The following is a 17,533-nucleotide window of genomic DNA, read 5'->3' as shown; positions in this document are numbered from 1 at the left end:
AGGCTATCAATGGCTGTATGACTTGGCAATGGAAATGAAGCTGGAGCTGAAGATGGAAATGCAGGATTGGGAGTCGGAGCACAGGAGGTTAAACTGATGGGCTGGCTGTATTGCTCGTGAAGCTGCTGGAGGAACTGTAGTTGCTGGATTTGCTGTTGCTCCTGGAACAATTGAATTTGCTGCTGCGCAGATGGCGACGGCGTAGGAGTAAATCCTGTGGTTCTGCTTAAAGTCTGCGAATCACTTGGCGCCGGTGTATCTACGGCAGAATTAGTAGCAACAGAAGTATGATTTAAGTTAAAAGCTGAAACAACGCTGTTGACTGGCGCAGTGGGCGGGTAGCTTTCAAGCGAGGTCTGTATTGGCTGCTCCTGGTGGTGAACTGGTGGCATTGGCATGTTCATTCCATGCACTGGCGGATACTGCACCTGTGTATTCTCTGCGCTCATGCCCATTGGCATAGGCATCATGGAAGGAATCATTATGCCTCCAGAATTAGAACTACTCCCTGCCGACTCGAAATCATCCATTAAATTGGCCACATACGCCGGTGCCTCGCTCACAATGTCCTGCTCCAGGTTCCGAATCCCCCACAGTTTACATACAGCATCAGGAGCCACAACCACAGCCACAATACCACTAACCTTGCCAGTTCCAAACAATCTATCGTGCTGTACAATGTTGGCTTGGTTTAATTTGCGATGCACACTGGCAACCACTTTGACTCTTGCATCCACAGACACAGGATAAATTAAAGGCACAAGGATATCCTTAGGGCACACCTTTTCATAATGCAACTTGTAGTTTATCTGGTGCATTAGACGAAGATGAGAATTTTCAAAATCCGGATGACTCGTGTGTATACTGGCATGAAGAACGTCAAGAGACATTTTGGTTGCAATTGTCTCCTGTATACCAGAATTGTTTGGTTTAAAGTATGAGCGACTGAGTTCTTTAACCTGGACTACAGGATTTTCTTCGGCGGTTTCCGGCAAATGAATAGAGCTGGGTTCCAATTTTTGCCTGGCAACTTCAGCGGCTGATAGTTTAGTCATAATGGATACCTCCTCTAAAACTAGTGTTATTCCGGTTAGCTTGTACTCGCTACTAATAGCCACCGCCTCAATATCTACCAGCGGCTGTGAGCCATCAGGAAACAGACGGCCCTTGGGCAGTCTCAGACGCAAACTTAGGCTGTTGTCCCACAGGTGGTGCAAAACAAAGGGTTTGCCCCGTTCAATATTGTCTCGTCGTAAGCGAGCGGAATGTCCCAGCGGCACTTTATCCAGCTGAAATGTCTTCAAATTGTAGATTCTCGGAACCGGCGTATTAAGCAAAAGCTGGTCATTTGCATGCAAATCCAGTGTCTTTGGAATCCGGATTAACTCAACGGGCGTCGTCACAACAGTATCGGGCTTGAACAAGGATGGGTACACCAGCCGTGTCTTCAGCTCGTATTTTATACTGTAAGAACTTGTCTCTATTGTGGCGTCCAATCCCTTGGGTAAAGGTATGGAAAAAAAGTAATTGTGTTCACCGGGTGGCAGAATGTTTGGTAAAAAATATACGTTGCCGCTGAGTCGAGCTTTCAGTTCTTCCATGCTTTTAATAATCCAACATACACATGTCTGTGTGTTTATTTTTGGCGGTGTACGCTTTTTTTTGCTTTCTGGTTTGCTATCGTCGGTATCGATAATTTCGGTGCACTCCAGATTGATGACGATTCTGCTGATACCTATGTTTTTTGTGTTTTCAATGTGTACTTTGCCTCTGACAAACGTGTCACCCTCCTTGTTTGTGAGTATTTTTGAAGTGGTATTGGTCAGTGTAACGTCGACTGTGAACATGGTGAGTTGAATATTCAAATAAAATATATATGTAAAACAGTTTAATGAATATAACAAAAAGTGTAATTTAATTTAAAGCAAAAACAAGCAAGAAAGGAAAATATGGAGCCGCTCAATGAACGTTCCCAATGTCATGGGTTTTTATACACTACTATTATTTTTCTGCTTGTTTTTCAGTTTTTATCGTGACAACTTTTTAAAGTGCCAAGAATCGACAGCACCTTCTAGCCCTTTTTATATTGTCCAGAAAGGTTAAAAGAAAATTCAAATGAAATGTGCAGTCAATACTTCGCATTTATTTCTTTCCATTATTTCTACATATAACACGCGAGTAAGTAGTGCTGGTACACGTGAGAACAACAGAGAGTGTGAGGTAAAATCACAAGCATCCGCTTTTTTGTCATCGAAATATATTAAAAAAGGGCGTACAAGACAAATATACAACCAAGTATTTACGAAAGGATAAAAGGAGCTTTACAAGAATGTAAACATTTATTAATTAAACTGAATTAGTTTTGCTATGGTTAAACATCAAAACTATTTAAAAAATATACCATATCATATATGTCACAGTTGAGACACATGCTGTTGCGCGTTGCCTTACCGAGACTAATTGATTACGCACGTGGCAATCAGAGCAATGCTGATGAGTTTCTATTAGTTTATTTATATCATAAGGAGAGCATATAAAAAGAGCGGCTGTCAGGCAGCTAGGAATTGCTCTCCTTGGAAGAAATAAATATTCTCTTTGATTATACTCTATTGTAACATATATCATATCGTAAATTAAACTAATCTCTTGCGCGGTTTAGAAAAATGACAGAATGACAAGAAGGGGAATCGATGGGATGAGGTTCTGGGCTCCATTGTATCCTTGGCCGCTGGGTATAATTTGCACATTATCTTTGTTAATGCTCCCAACTATCGGGTTGCCAAATTGCTGCGACGCCTTGCTGTCTTTATTGTTGTCGTCGTCGTCATCATTGTTAATGTCGCTGGATTTGCTTGTAGGTCCTGTAGACCTGGTAGAGCTTGAACGCGTAGGTGTTGTGGATGTCGAGGTCCTGGATTTGTTATCTTCTTCATTTACAATTACCACGCCACTCAACTCCCCCTCGTTGTTATGATCATCCTTGTTGTTGCTGTTGGTTTTTGTGGCCATGTTTGTCTGATCAAACCCTGTAAGCATTCCTAACGCGCTCTGAAACGAATCACCGTCGGTTTTATCCGTATTTCCCGTAGGTTTTGCCTCCTGTGGGTTAGCCTCCTGGTTTGCAGTCGGCTTGTAAACTCCGGCGGCCATGACAAACTGGCTGGCCCAGGCGTAGTTGAACTGCGAGGGAATGCTTATCTGCGAGCCTGCTTTAAGTCCCAGCTGTGCAACTAGCTCATTGTATTTTGCGGGGTCATCTTGCTGCAGCCTGGCGACCTGGTATCTAAGACCTGGGAATTCATTTTGCCAGTTATATGACAGGTTGCTCATAAACGACTCAAAAGCTTTATCATTTTGACCAATGACTAGGGATATACCAAAAAGTACTAGGGGAATGGAACTACGCATAATTATGTAATACAAAAAATAAATGTGCAAGTTGGTATATATGTGTGTAATAAATTTTTTTGGATAAAAAGAGCAAATAATTTATTCAGCATATGGAGAAAATATATAAAAAATCTTTTTTTTCTGTTCATAGGACTCATTCATTTGTTCAAACAAGCAAAACAATATCTTTGATTATTCTCCCATCCATGTAAAAAACATGTCAACATAATTTTTTGTCCATTGTTCTTTTTTGTTCAATCCAGAAATTTGTCAACAAAATATGGAATCCGTGGCTTGTCTTTTGTGCTGCAGAGAAAAAAGTAGACATTTGCAGTTTTTAATTATACTTCAAAATATCCCTCCGCTCCCCCCACTTATAAAACTAAACATCAAGCGAATCACAGTAAACTTGTCTTTTTGTCTACTTTTCTAGTCACTCACAGTAAACAAATGAATTGGTGTCAAAAAAATTTTGTTATCACTAATACACATAGATCTACAAGTCTAGCTTAATTACATTGAAATAATAATTTTAAAATTAAATATGGCCATAGCATTAATAAATCTCACACGGTTAACAAGTATTTACAAAAAGGCTCACTAGAAAAAACCAAATTGGCCGAAACATTGAATTTCCCATCATGCACATGCACTCTTTGTTTACTGAATCCAAAAGAGGGGTATTATTAAGATATTATAATATGATAAAAGCTCACAAGTGTAGTGGCTTTTTTATTCAAAAGATAATAAGTGCACCTCCTACAACTCCAACAACATGCATGAGAATATTCATGTTCAGAATTCCTGCCGACCCAGTTGATTTACGTGCTGAAACGGAATTAAATTCATCATCGCTGTCCCACGATGATTCCTTTGAGCTCTTCATTTTGCTTGAAGACCATTTTCCACTGTACAATTCGGCATCATCCGAGTCAATGCCCAGCTCCCACGAGTTTTCATCGTCATAGTCGGCATCGCTAATAATAGAAGCACCGCTCTCCTTGTGGTTCTCTGACCACTGCGTGTGAAGCCCAGTTGACCATTGCGTGTGAAGTTCGGTTGACCACTCGTTGGCTTCCACAATGCTGAACTCTGTTTCAAGATTTCCCAGCGGCGTGTTTTCAAAAATAGTGTCCTGTAAGCTTTGAACAAAGCTGTTAATCTCATCGACATTGGGAAACTCTGGTGCATTCGCGCTAGAAACAGGTTTCAGGGCATTGGCTACAGATTCATTTACCAAGCCGACTCCGTTGACTGCATCCACCGAAGCAACTATCGCGGTGGCGTTTGCTGAGGCAAGAACATTGGCAATAATGCTGGCCGCGTCCAGTGAAGATGGTTGTTCCAGGGGCGGCAAATCAGCAACCACGGCGTTTGGAGTGGGGTCACCGATGGCCGCTAATGCTGAAGCCCCGGGATCAGCAGCTGCGCCAAGTTGGAGAGCCGAGACATCAAATGTAGGACCTTGGGCATAGGCACAGGCAGCAAACATATATGCAATAACAGAAAGCCGCATTATAAATCAATTTGTTGGCTTGTTAAATAATAGAGATATTCTGGCTATATTGTGAGTTTTGAGGACTATACAAAATGAAAATTTATAAAGTGCAAAAGAAAAAATAAGGAGGGGAGTCAAAAAATAAAAATAATATAAAGCGCGTCTCGGGAAATGAAAAAGAATATTGCTTGTTTTTATATTTTTAGTCTGTTTTTCCAGGCTTGATATAGAACTGACTAGAATTTGACATTTTACTTCAGCCTCGTAAATATACCCATTCATCCATTATTTCATTCATCACTATCTCTTCCCCTTTTTTGTTTTTGTTTTTTATGCCCAGAAAGAAATGAATACTGTGTTGTGAAAACAGAAATGTTGATAATGTCCAAATATAGTAACTTCGCTATTGAAATCAAAGATATATAAGAAATAGCAGACGCTTTGCTCACTTTGTTATCAAACTTGGATTTGCACAGAACCTGTGCCAAATTACATCACTAGTGTGTCATTTTCAATATTAAACTAATATTTTTATTTTGGCACTCATTCCCTGCTTTTGTGAAAAGTCTACAGATTATAATCTTGTATTTTGTCCAGAATAAAAACAAATTGTTTACACAATCGTTTAATCTTACAATATGCCAATAAAGCCAATATACCATACACAACCTATTCTGTACAATTCAGTATGGCCTTCAAGCCTCAATATTAAATTTGTAATTGTTTGTACACAAATATGCTAAACAATGCATGCTTCCATTGTGTTTGTCAACCAAAAAACAATACGTTTTTTATTTTTGTAATCATGCAACTCAAAAGAACCGGGCTAATTTAAAATTGGATTCTAAAGTATTTAATAAGCATGTCGCTCTACCATTTTTGACATTGTTATAGTAAGAGGGGTGTGTGAGGAGCACTAGTTGTCTAGTGTTAAAAGTTAGGGGTGATTTTATAAAAGGTTTTATTACTGATGTTTCTAAAGTACTACTAGGGGCCGGCCTCATCTTATATATGTGCCCTGTCGCCTTTGTTGTGCACATTGTCAATTGTGCGCTCCGTTGGTGAGAACTGGATCTTCTGCGAGCAGACCGGTATCTTGGCAAGTCAATGTTGTGGTTTTCGTGCGTGTACGCTCATGCGTGTGCATTGCAAAATAGGGAGCACGTTTGGGAATCAATGTAATGCCTCCCTGATTTACGCCTACGTTATCCAGTTAGCGTCCTATCAATCAGCACGCAGGTGGAAACCTGTTTCGCGATTCTCGACCTCAACATCCACTTCCATATCTTCAGTCTGCGCAACAACATGATTAATAAATATCTTTGCAACTTTGTTTCCTTGCATGTTTTAACTGTAATGTAAACTGAAGCCATATATGAAGTCTATGAGTGCATCTTGTAAATATAACATAAAATAAATGCGTGTAATTGTTTTTTACCAAACTACGCACCTCCAGTAAAAAAACTGAGCTTGCGCTCTAACTAAATTGCATTCATCAATTAAATTTAAATTCATCAGAATTGCACGGCTGTATCAATGTATTAAAAAAAAGCGGCGCAAGCGGCCAGACCAGCAGCAACAACCATGCCGGCAAGGGGCTTAGTGCTGGGGGCACCAGAGGAGCTTGACGTGTCATCATGATTATGGTCGTGGTCGTGATCATTGCTAGAAATATCCTTATCGTCAGCGGACTCATGACCATGGTCATGGTCGTGCTCATCCTCGTCGTCCTTGTCCTTATTGTCGGCAGAAATTCCAAACTGAGCAGACAGGCTAGCAAAAATGGCAGAAATTGAAGCCGGGTTTTTCTCCGCAAACTCGCTAAAAGACAGAGCAGCGTTGCTTATGGAAGCCTGGAAAGCCGGGTCGTTAAACAAGGATGCAGCCTCTGCCATTCCAGAGGTCAAGTCAATGTTTGCCTGTGAAAGCAGGGCGTTAATATCGGTAGGGAGAGGGTTGTCGATATCTTGAGGAACCGCAAATACGGTGCTGAGAGCAGCGAGGGCGGAAAGAGCCAGGACAGAAATGGTCTTGAATGCCATGGTTTAAAGTATTAGAGGTAATATAAAAATAATAGTAAAAATACGCGCAAATATAATAAACTGTGTCAAAAAAAGACGAGCGGCAAACGACAGGGTTCCATTTATATATGAAACCTTGTTTTGCAAAAAAAACTTTTGGCTGCCTTTTGCTTGTTTCCACTATTCCGAGAAAGAAAAAAGTTGGTATGTGCGGATTTTGCAGCCAAAACAAGGCAACAAACAGCATGTTATTTTATGTACATACATTTTCAGACAAGTAAACATAAATAGTGAGCTTCGATACAGAACCTTTGAAAAAAAAACCAAAGGACGCACATATGCACCGACACAAGGTCAATCATGATTTCCAAAATAATAAACAAAGCAATATATATGCATACAACTCACCGGTGGGGTACCTTGGGGATGTGTGTAAAATGGAAGGAATAAATAGAACGCAAATCAGACAAAGTTGCCTTTATGTGACAATAAAACACACTCGATGCCGTAAAATATGAGATATTTAGAAACAAAAACAAGGTGCCAAGCGAGAAAAGGAACATGTTTTAGAAATATTTTTATTTTCAAAATGTCATGATGAGCAACTGTGCATTACATTGGACTTACGGACAAAAACAAACAAAACATTTGTTCTTTTTAAATATTCTAAAGAGAAGATACTTTAGAAATATTTGCGGAAGCACTTGACTGTTTAGAAATTATTCCACCAGCGCTGTGTTTTTGGAGCATCATCAGTTCATTGTCAGATTTTGCTTTTTTTACTGGTTTTACTGAACCAAAACAAACTGTTGATTCCAACAATTAAGATAACGTTGGTATTCGCTTGTTTCGTAAGCTGTTTTTTAAATTTGCATTTTAATTGAACAGTTGCAATGAGAAATATTTAAACCCCCCGCATTCAGACAACCACGCATTGGTTTAATTGATTTTACTTGCAAATTTCATGTGGGTCGCGCTTGAATATTAGGAATCAAACATTCTGTTGCCTTCAATGCTGAAATTACCCTAACCCTTATTTTCAGCCTTTTCTATTCAAACTTTGATGAACACACGTTGCTCTATTTTTATTTTTCAAATGACATATCGATACAGGTGTTAAAAATTACAATTTGTATCACTATTTTAATTACTCTTCAGCTTTCTTTTTTAGTGAATTTTTTTATTTTTAAAGCACATAAACAAAATGCCCAAGCAGCAAGTAGTCGTTGTTGGTTCAGGCGTCATCGGGCTCACCACAGCCAATAAGATACAAAGCACCGGTAAGTTCAATGTAACCATTGTCGCAGAGCACACTCCTGGGCCGCTTTCATCGGGCGACATGCAGTCAACAAACTGGGCATCTCCATGGGCTGGCGCACACTGGCGCGCATGGTCGAGCAACGAGGACACAGTCTTGCAGCAAATTGAAATCCAAACCTACAACGAAATGATGTCTTTGGCTGTTTCGGAACCCCAGTCAGGAATATCCAAGGCGCGGGGCACAGACATATTTGAGGTTGCATCTGGCATGACGCCCTGGTACATCACACTGGTCGAAGATGCTAGGGAGCTTTCTGCTGCTGAGTTGCCAGAGGGTATCAGCTACGGCTTGGAGTACACAACGCTTTTGATTGATGTCCCCAAATATTTGGTGTATTTGAAAACCAAATTTGAAGCCAGTGGTGGAACAATAGTTCGGCGTTATATTGACCACATTGCAGATGCTCTTCGAGTTGTCAGCAACAACCCAAGCGGCCAACCAGTCAACACAACAATTGTGGTCAATTGCACAGGCCTTGGCAGCCGCAACCTTGCTGGAGTCAAAGACTCAAATATGCACCCCATTCGCGGACAAACAGTAGTCGTCTACGCACCATCTATTAAGCACACGATTACGCACTTGGGAAAGCAGTTTAGTTATGTGATTCCACGTGGCGACGGCACTGTGGTTCTGGGTGGGACAGCCGAGGACGGCGATTGGAATTCACAACCAGTTCCCAGTACTACAGATCTTATTTTACAGCGTGCCATTTTCTTGGAGCCCACTCTGCTGCCTGGAAGTTCCGCGTATTGGAACACTGCAACTGATAGCAAGTGTATAGCTGAGCTAAAAGGGTGCATCATCTCAGAAAATGTGGGGTTCAGGCCAATGAGGGAGGGCGGGGTGCGTCTTGAGACACAAACATGTGCAGACCCTGTTTTTGGAAGCAACTTTACAGTAGTACATTGCTATGGACATTCGGGGTATGGCTACCAAACGAGTATTGCGTTTGCTCAACGCGTCTGCCAAATGGTTGAGGATGTGGCAAACTAGTCCATGGGGTTGTCTATGTACTAAATAATCTATTTCTAAAGTTGAATTTGTACAATGCTTATATGATATTGACCTTTATTCAAAAATGCACAGAAAAATGGCTACACAAGAGATTCTACAAAGTTATAGAATTCACATTGGATACACGTGGCCGAGTGTTTTCAATCAATGCACCACTTGTCAGAAAACATGTCAATTTAATTGGCACACGCATGCCTTATAATTCATCTACTGTAGGATATTTTCCGGCAGCGTTCTTGATGTCTATTTGCTTAACTGTTTCGTCTACTTTAGCAGTGTAGTCCGATACCTCTTTATTACCAACGTACAAAAAGTAACCACCATAACCTTCGTGTTTGCCTCTTTGTCTTTTAAACCAATTTCTGACGCCCTCATAAGTTAGATTTTTACTTCTTTCGATGGACATGCTATTATTATATTTTGGGACATCAGTTTTTCTGTAAACAATGCTAATGTTGTTTTTAGACATAGTAAATGAGGCTCTAAAACAAACAAATAATAGTAATAAATGTGTAATAAAAATTCAATGAGATGGAATATGTGTAGTTTAGTGTAGTACAGTGCAGTGTAGAGAAGAGAAGAGAAATATGGTTTGGAGAAGAAAAAACATCAGCTTTTTATAACACGCTGTAGAAAATTTAGCTCTCTAGTTTTTGCTTGACTGAAGCAACGCACTGTTCAGTTCTTTTTTTGTAATACAAAAAAGTAAGCACGAGGCCGTTGACTGCAGAGGCAAATTTTTGGGCAGCAAAAATAATAAACGAGCTTTAAGTGCAATTTTAGCAATGAAAAAGTAATGTTGACTAGAGAGCGTGCTCATTCCTTTATATAAAATAAAAATGCTGCATTCAGCTGCTAATGATTGTCTTAAAGAACAACTATTCAGTCTTTTCTTTTAAACACATTGCCAAATAGCAACGTCCCTATTCTTCTAACAAATAATCCACTCAAGTCTTCATGCATAACACCAAGATTTTTCCATTCTTCCATTTTAGTTTATTGTAAATCACCATAGACAGAAAAACGTGGGTCCCCTGTTAATTAATGCCTTGAATGTTTTTAAATTGGATCCCTAAAATTGTCTATTAAGTGGTTATTTTTGAATCCATCCGAAATATTGGCTCAGCCAGTACAATCTGTCAAATGGTTTTAGTTTTTCTATCAGAAGAGTATTAAAAGCAATACAAATATATCGATTGAGCTATTTGCAAAAGCTAATGTTGTTTTTGCATCGTCAAGAACTAGCATGTTTGCAAGTATAGTTCCAGTGGTCCAAATTTGAGACCGTGCAACAGAAAGTGTTGCATAATTATTTTTTTACTCCACAACACTCACAAGCACTGGCAGTTATCTGGGTTGCTACTCATTGCATGTTCTCTCCTTAATTGGACAGAAGAACCACCACCCCTTTCATCCGCCATCTCTGCAGCGCCACCACCCAATGCAAAGAAATAGTGGGCAATTGTACACAGTAACAAAAATACGAGTACAAAAAAGATGTACCTGGTAAGCAACTGTAATTTGATGCGCTGGACAAAAGCGCCCACACCTCGCCCAGAGAAAGGAGATCCATAGATCCACTTGCACATTTGACAAACCCCTGTCCTGTGTTAAATAACTAACGGCTATAACCGTCATGGTATGTAGATAAAGCAATTCGCGCAGTCCCTGCGGGGAATTAGTAGCCGCAGCAGAGGGTGCATTCCTTGGCTTTGCAACCGGCTGCTGCTGCTGTTGCTAAGTCTGCCAAATAAGTGCACTTAATTTCTTACATTTTAACGAAATGTAAAGGCAAGTTTAAACACAATCCCCAAGGTTTTCTCAGTGGTTGGAGATTTGCTACAGTGTATTTGTTTATTTCAATGACACCATTCCATCTTTCTGCATTTGAAATATAATTCAGAGATCTACTGTGCAGATTATCCCATCAGCCTCTTCACGTGTGCGCAGCTGTATCATATTCGCCACAATTAAGCACACTCATTGCTCCGTTCCGCTCACGAATTTGTGGATCTCAAATACTCTGTGACTATTCCAAGCAGGGAATATTGTATTGATTTTTTTATCGGAAGCAAAATGCCCCGCAAAAAAATCAAACTGTTGTGTGTATCGGATTGCCACCATCCCTTTATACGAAATATAGTATTTTTGCTCCAAATAAAATTACACCTAAATATGGAAAAATACGAAAACTTCCATCTTCTGGGCTTAGACCCCTCCTTTTGCTTCTCCCCTGTTTACCTTTTGTTTTAACAATTTTATTTAATGTACGCTCATTTAATATTTTAAATTTTATTCATACACTTTCTTCGCCATTATCATTTATATAATATAATGTTCAAGCACTCCATCACCATTCTGGCTCTGGTCACCCTGGTCGCTGTCAATGCACAGCCCCTTGTTCCCCGTGGCGAGACTTACCCCTCAGACATTGGAATCATCCTCAACAACGTTGTCGGCGCTTTTGACCTTAATGAGTCCAGCACTAACCCAATTGTCACCCAGATAGGTGCTGCCGCGACCAAGCTCATGTCCGCTTACGGCCAGGACAACCAGGAGGAGGTCGACGAGAAGGTCATGTCCTCGCTGCTGGCGTCGCTGGATGCTGAAACTGACCCCAAGGTTGCGTCTCAATTGGTCGCGAGAATCGCCGTATTCCTTGATGCTACTGAGGGATTCCCCACAGAGATTGTAGACAAGTACAGCTCGCTTGCTTTGGCTCTGCAAAAGCCCACGGTTGCCACCGAGATCACTGCTATTGTCAATGAGCTAATTGGTTTTGTTGCCGGTGTGCGCAGCGCTATGGTAGAAAAGTTTGGAGACACCCCGAATGACACTGAGGTTATTGAAAATGGAGAGTCCATCGAGACTGAGACTGAGACTGAAGTTGAGTCCAAGGTTGAGTTGGATGAGGGTGAGCTGTCGGAGGATAGTGAGGAGACCTCGGACAACCACCCCACGTCTTTCGGTAGCAAATCCAATTCCTCGGAGAGCTCGAGCTCGAGCGCAGCAAGCACCAGCTGCATTGCCTCTGGTCTTCTGTCCGTGGGCGTTGTTGCTGGCATGATCACTGCTCTTTTCTAATATTATCGTTTTAATAATTGGTATACTTTGTAAGCATGATTAATTATTTGGAATTTAATTATATTCAATAAAAGGCGCGTGTAAGAATGCATGTATGTACAGGTGCATGTTAATTATAGACATAGGCATACATCATATGCACAAACGATTCTAGTTTAAAAATAAAGGTAGCTATTTTTAAATTAAAAATGAGAGAAAAATTAATGAGCAACTGAAAATAGACTTGCATATAAATCTCGATAATTACAAAATCGTGACATACTTGCTTTAGGTTTAAATAAATTTACTATATATTGTGCAAATTTAGAATGTCGTACATGTTTTCAGCTCACACGACTGAAATATTAAAGCCCAAAACTTGAATGAGCGCAAACATGCGCAATATCTATTTTTGCATATGCACATATCAAAAACATGTGATATTCAGCGGATTTGGCTCGGATGGTGTTGCCATTCTTGGAATTGACAGCTTTAGAAGCTGTGGCAAAAATAATATGGAGGGTATTTGTGCTAAGGCCGGTTTCTCTGAATTCTATACCCATGCGGCCAAACACATTGATTTGATTACCAAGGCTGGTGAGCTTGATATCAAGGGCTTCATTATTAGCAACAAAACTGCGCACGCTGGCGCTGAGAAGTCAGAGTCAGAGTTGGAGCTTTTGGATGTTGAGGAAGATGATCAGGTCAAGTCCAACCTTGACCTTGCCTCCTCGGCTGCCAGCGGCGTGAAGTCCAACTCAAAGTAGAACTTGTTGAGAGCCGACAGTCTCGAGCTTATATCCTTTGGTGTTGCCATTCTTGTTGTGTTTGGTGCGGCTGGCTCTGCTACTCTTTTAAACAATAGCTTGTCCCAATTGTGCTATATTTATTACCAATCTAATATTGACATGAATGTGCAATTTTACTTGCAGTTAACCAGTTAAATTGCAATTTTTTATTAAAGTATTTCATATTTGTAAGTGATATTCTTCTTTGTCCGGCTCGAATTGGAACCACCAGTACTGCTCTTGCAATTAGCGGTTCTCATAATGCTTGTTATTTTAAAGTCGATCTGCGGAGCTGGTCGATCAATATTCTCATAATGGAATGCATTTTTCTTTGTGGACGTGCCTTCTTTCTGTATCTCAAGTGAAAGAGTTTGTCAATGACTGATCTTCAACTGAAATTGCTGGATACCTTTTTATTTTTTATTTTTCCTCTCCTGCCTTATTTTGCTTAATAATATCTTTTTAGTCTGGTTTTCTTCAACAGCCTTTTTCTTTCTTAAATCTGGTCATAACGTTTATATGCTATTTATTTGTCGCAGTCGGCCGACCCACATATATTTGTTATAGGATACAGTAGCAATGCGCGGTGTGGTTTATTTTTTGCTTTTTGCAGCGACAGCAGTTTTTGGCATCCCCTCTGATCCGATTCTGTCCAAGCGCAATATTGGCCGCATTGTTGGCGGCGCCCAAGTACCCGCCGACGAGTACAATTTTATTGCATATGTCAATATCATCAGCACAGAATATGGCGCGAGCTACTGCACCGGTAGTCTAATTGCGCCCAACGTCGTCCTAACCGCAGCACACTGCGTCTACGCAACGCAAACTATCCTACATACATCGGACCAACTGCACGTGCGATTCACACACATAACTCCAAAATATCCGACAACAATTCCTAGTCACGAGGTCGTGAGCATTATCCCGCATCCCAAATTTGTTTTGAATGATTTGAATGATGACGTCGCGTTGCTTATTCTCGCCAACGCAGTTTCTGACGAGGTAGCCGCCAAGGTAAAGCTGTACACGGGCGACTACTACTTGGACACACCGCTCGAGGCTGCAGGATTTGGTGCCACCGATCCGCTGAACAAAACAAAGGCCAATACGCTTATGAAGGTGGACCTTCAGGTTGGCAGTATATCAATGTGCAGCAACTACATAAGAGGCTACAACCGGGAGTACCTAATATGTACTGACGGATCAGCTGGCAAGTCCACCTGCAACGGCGATAGTGGAGGCCCGCTTCTCACACCCGTGGACAACGGCTCGGCTGGCTTTGCACTTCTTGGTTTGACTAGCTTTGTAAGCTCAAAAGATAACTCTGTTAGCTTATGTGCCAGTGCTGCATCCGCTGGATTTTACGTCCGCCTGACCACTTATGCACCGTGGATTGCTGCGGTTGCCGGCCTAAACCTGGACAATTTTACCATTGCCAATAAAACGGTGTATGTGGGCGAAACGGACGCTGCCTTTAGGTCTAAACTTTCGGGCAACGATGAGAATAATGAAATTGAGTCTAGCTCGTCAGGAGCTGAGAAATCTAAGACTTTGTCCGTTTATATCGCCATATTTACTATATTTGGTGCGGCTGCCTTGACAGTTTTAATATAACCGATCTTTTATTCATTAAAATTACGCTTGTATTTATGTATGTGTATGTGTATATTTATTTTATTGATAACTTTGATGTAGCAGTGGCGGCAATACACAGTGATATCGTACTGAATACTTAGTGGATAATTAATACATTTGTCAAAAGCAAGGCGTATTTTATTAATTGGCCACATTTGTGGGCATGCAAGCCTCGATTGACACGGCAGTGATTGTACAAATTACTCCAGCAGATATTGTTACCACTGTATTGATACACAGCTTGCAATTTTATTGTGCACTAGTCGGTCCTTTAAAATATTGTTTCCTGAGAATGCTCGCCTATAGATGCCGAAGGCACTTTTCTTCTATTCCAATATCCCAATCCTTTTTCTGTTGATTTTTGATCAGTGTATATCATAATGGACTGTGAAACACATCTTTTATTGTTTTTAGCGGGATCTGCATCTTGATTTTTCTTTTCCGCTTTTCAAAATCCACCTACATGAAACTGGTTCAATTAGTTTGTCAATGCGGTTTCTGGTTTGAGAAATTACCATTTCTATATTTTTTAGTTGATTTCGGCCATAGGGCGATAACGATGCACAACAATGAGAACCAACTTTGTTTTTTTCCCCAGCTGACTGGCACAAAGCAAAAAGAAGCGTGTTACTTCTCAACAAACAGTTTTTATTTTGCTTTCTGGCTACATCCTTTGTAGCATTTCTTTGACTGACAATAAAATTATTTAAGTTGCGGTTGTTGAATGATACATGTAAAATAAATTTTCATCATTTTCCTTTCCTGTTGCCGACAACAAATATTTTACTATTTTTTATATTTACTTTCTACACCCACATCTACCAACTGCATTTTTAATTTCAATATTGCTAAGCATGCGTGTTCTTTCTCTTGCGCTTCTTGTGGCGGCTGCAGTTGTGCCAGCAGCAGCTGGCGTTGCCAGTATCCCTGAAGCCACCATCCCGTCCAAGTCGCCAGTGCGCCGCCCCAGACAAATCAAGCGTGAAGTCTCCCGCATCATTGGTGGTGTGGAAGCACCCAGCAACGAGTACAAGTTTATCACGTACCTCGAAACCTCTAGCGTATTGTTTGGCGGGTCCATCTGCACAGGCAGCCTTATTGCCTCTAACGTTATTTTGACTGCCGCTCATTGCGTTTTTGCTACAGACACCATCAAATATTCGGCAGCACAAATCCAGGCTGGCTTCACCCACGATATGCCTGACCCAACTCTGGAATTCCACGGTTACAATATTTCCAAGGTCATTGCTCACCCCGGGTTTACCATGGAAGGTCTGAACGACGATATCGCTGTGCTCATTCTTAAAACTCCCGTTGTAAACAGCATGGTTACCAAGGTCAAGGTATACACTGGGGATTTCTATTTGGACACGCCCCTGGGAGCTGCTGGTTTTGGCATGGTTGACCCGCTAAACAGCACTGTCTCACCCGATGTGCTGATGAAGGTAGACCTCAGAGTTGGATCCGATGAGTTCTGTGAGAAGAACAATATCGGTTATAACCACAAGTACCTAATTTGCACTGACGGAACCGCTGGAAAGGACACGTGTTATGGTGACAGTGGTGGCCCTCTGATTACACCTGTTGATAACGGCTCGGACGGTTTTGCTCTCCTTGGTATTACTAGCTTTGGAAGTGATAACGAGGATAACCCCGATGGAATATGTGCTATGGCTGGATCTTCGGGATTCTACACCCGTGCAGCCACTTACGTTAATTGGATTGCCCAGGTTGCAAATCTGAATATCAAGGACTTTACTATCACCAACACAACAGCGCACGCAGATGAGGGGAGTCACTCTAATATTGACTCGGAGTCAGAGTCGGGGCTCTCTAATGTTGAAGAGGATGAGGAGGTTAAGTCTGCGACCAACCCAACAACTTCAGTGACAGGTGGTGTAAAGTCCAATGCCGAGTCCAGCTCGTCGGGAGCCGACAGAATCAAGTTTATGTCTGTTGGCGCTACCGTCCTTGCTGTGCTTGGTGCGGCCGTCTCTGCTAGTTTATTTTAATTAGTTTTATTTTTTATTTTAGCTGTGCTTCTTATCAGTTTTATAATAACATAAATATACCCTTTTATCTAAATTAATCATGTCTCAATGCAAAACAGACTAATTCAGTTACACTCCGTTTAGCATTATAGCATTAATGTGTGCTTATTTGCCTTTATAAAAATAAATTGTATCTGGATGAAAATGAATAAAACCATAGCGCATTTCTGCTTGAGTGTGCACAATTTGAGGTAATGATCTAACATATCTAGATGCGTTTTTATATTGTTGTTTGGTGTGTAAGCAATATGGCTTGTTTTCCCCAGCGTCTTGTTTGAGGTTTTAGATTACGTTTTGGAAAGCCAATGAATCAGTACTGTTGCCGTCGGATTCGTTTAAGAATTTTAATTGTTTTTGATAAGAAGGTCTCCTGGAATTCCAGAAACATCATGCACGCATGTATATATAAACACAAGTAGAAGCCCATTGGAAATCAGTGACATTTTGTAGATCGGCAAATAATTAGCTGCTTCATATTCGCTCTGAGCAAATCGCTTTTGTCATTGAGCGTTTCCCATTGTATTTTATTGAAAAATTTTCTGCGCCGAGCAGCTTTTAAAATCCAGATAAAAAATTATTCTCTTCCTTTATTTTTCTAGTTGGAAGAACTAACTAAACCCTTTTAATTTTTAAAACCAACAAAGCTTTTTCAGAACTAACCGTCATATACACAAGCTAGATAAGACAATATCATCAACAATAATAATAATGCGCGTACATTGTCTTTCTTTTCTTGCAGCAGCAGCAGCAGT

At 40.8% G+C, this 17,533-nt stretch overlaps 9 protein-coding genes across 9 annotated transcripts; 6 read left to right on the top strand and 3 right to left on the bottom strand.

Moving 5' to 3' along the window:
* Window positions 1–1,527: 1,527 nt before the first annotated feature.
* Window positions 1,528–1,974, top strand: BX661DRAFT_180748 (uncharacterized protein). Its single transcript, XM_051535533.1, has one exon. The coding sequence runs from the start codon at window positions 1,600–1,602 to the stop codon at window positions 1,855–1,857; it is 258 nt and encodes an 85-aa protein (XP_051392369.1). The 5' UTR covers window positions 1,528–1,599; the 3' UTR covers window positions 1,858–1,974.
* Window positions 1,975–2,491: 517 nt separating this feature from the next.
* On the bottom strand, window positions 2,492–3,610 carry BX661DRAFT_180747 (uncharacterized protein). The gene has a single exon (XM_051535532.1). It carries the CDS (start codon window positions 3,406–3,408, stop codon window positions 2,656–2,658), a length of 753 nt encoding a protein of 250 aa, XP_051392368.1. The 5' UTR covers window positions 3,409–3,610; the 3' UTR covers window positions 2,492–2,655.
* Window positions 3,611–3,915: 305 nt separating this feature from the next.
* Window positions 3,916–5,087, bottom strand: BX661DRAFT_180746 (uncharacterized protein). The gene has a single exon (XM_051535531.1). The coding sequence runs from the start codon at window positions 4,904–4,906 to the stop codon at window positions 4,127–4,129; it is 780 nt and encodes a 259-aa protein (XP_051392367.1). The 5' UTR covers window positions 4,907–5,087; the 3' UTR covers window positions 3,916–4,126.
* Window positions 5,088–6,246: 1,159 nt separating this feature from the next.
* Window positions 6,247–6,987, bottom strand: BX661DRAFT_180739 (uncharacterized protein). The gene has a single exon (XM_051535530.1). The coding sequence runs from the start codon at window positions 6,928–6,930 to the stop codon at window positions 6,430–6,432; it is 501 nt and encodes a 166-aa protein (XP_051392366.1). The 5' UTR covers window positions 6,931–6,987; the 3' UTR covers window positions 6,247–6,429.
* A 1,037-nt stretch (window positions 6,988–8,024) lies between these two features.
* BX661DRAFT_180738 (FAD dependent oxidoreductase) lies at window positions 8,025–9,264 on the top strand. The gene has a single exon (XM_051535529.1). The coding sequence runs from the start codon at window positions 8,114–8,116 to the stop codon at window positions 9,221–9,223; it is 1,110 nt and encodes a 369-aa protein (XP_051392365.1). The 5' UTR covers window positions 8,025–8,113; the 3' UTR covers window positions 9,224–9,264.
* A 2,314-nt stretch (window positions 9,265–11,578) lies between these two features.
* Window positions 11,579–12,328, top strand: BX661DRAFT_170284 (uncharacterized protein; the record flags this gene model as incomplete). Its single annotated transcript, XM_051533603.1, has 1 exon — window positions 11,579–12,328. The coding sequence occupies one exon, from the start codon at window positions 11,579–11,581 to the stop codon at window positions 12,326–12,328; it is 750 nt and encodes a 249-aa protein (XP_051392364.1).
* Window positions 12,329–12,702: 374 nt separating this feature from the next.
* Window positions 12,703–13,074, top strand: BX661DRAFT_170283 (uncharacterized protein; the record flags this gene model as incomplete). Its single annotated transcript, XM_051533602.1, has 1 exon — window positions 12,703–13,074. The coding sequence occupies one exon, from the start codon at window positions 12,703–12,705 to the stop codon at window positions 13,072–13,074; it is 372 nt and encodes a 123-aa protein (XP_051392363.1).
* Window positions 13,075–13,481: 407 nt separating this feature from the next.
* On the top strand, window positions 13,482–15,008 carry BX661DRAFT_95220 (trypsin-like cysteine/serine peptidase domain-containing protein). Its single transcript, XM_051539609.1, has 2 exons — window positions 13,482–14,400; window positions 14,791–15,008. The coding sequence occupies exons 1-2, from the start codon at window positions 13,675–13,677 to the stop codon at window positions 14,821–14,823; spliced, it is 759 nt and encodes a 252-aa protein (XP_051392362.1). The 5' UTR covers window positions 13,482–13,674; the 3' UTR covers window positions 14,824–15,008.
* Window positions 15,009–15,382: 374 nt separating this feature from the next.
* On the top strand, window positions 15,383–16,819 carry BX661DRAFT_180733 (trypsin-like cysteine/serine peptidase domain-containing protein). The gene has a single exon (XM_051535528.1). The coding sequence runs from the start codon at window positions 15,585–15,587 to the stop codon at window positions 16,740–16,742; it is 1,158 nt and encodes a 385-aa protein (XP_051392361.1). The 5' UTR covers window positions 15,383–15,584; the 3' UTR covers window positions 16,743–16,819.
* Window positions 16,820–17,533: the final 714 nt, after the last annotated feature.

Source organism: Kickxella alabastrina, assembly GCF_025024165.1.
Source record: "Kickxella alabastrina strain RSA 675 chromosome Unknown BX661scaffold_8, whole genome shotgun sequence".
NCBI classification, from domain to species: Eukaryota; Fungi; Kickxellomycota; class Kickxellomycetes; order Kickxellales; family Kickxellaceae; genus Kickxella; species Kickxella alabastrina.
This window is presented reverse-complemented; position numbering and strand designations above follow the sequence as displayed.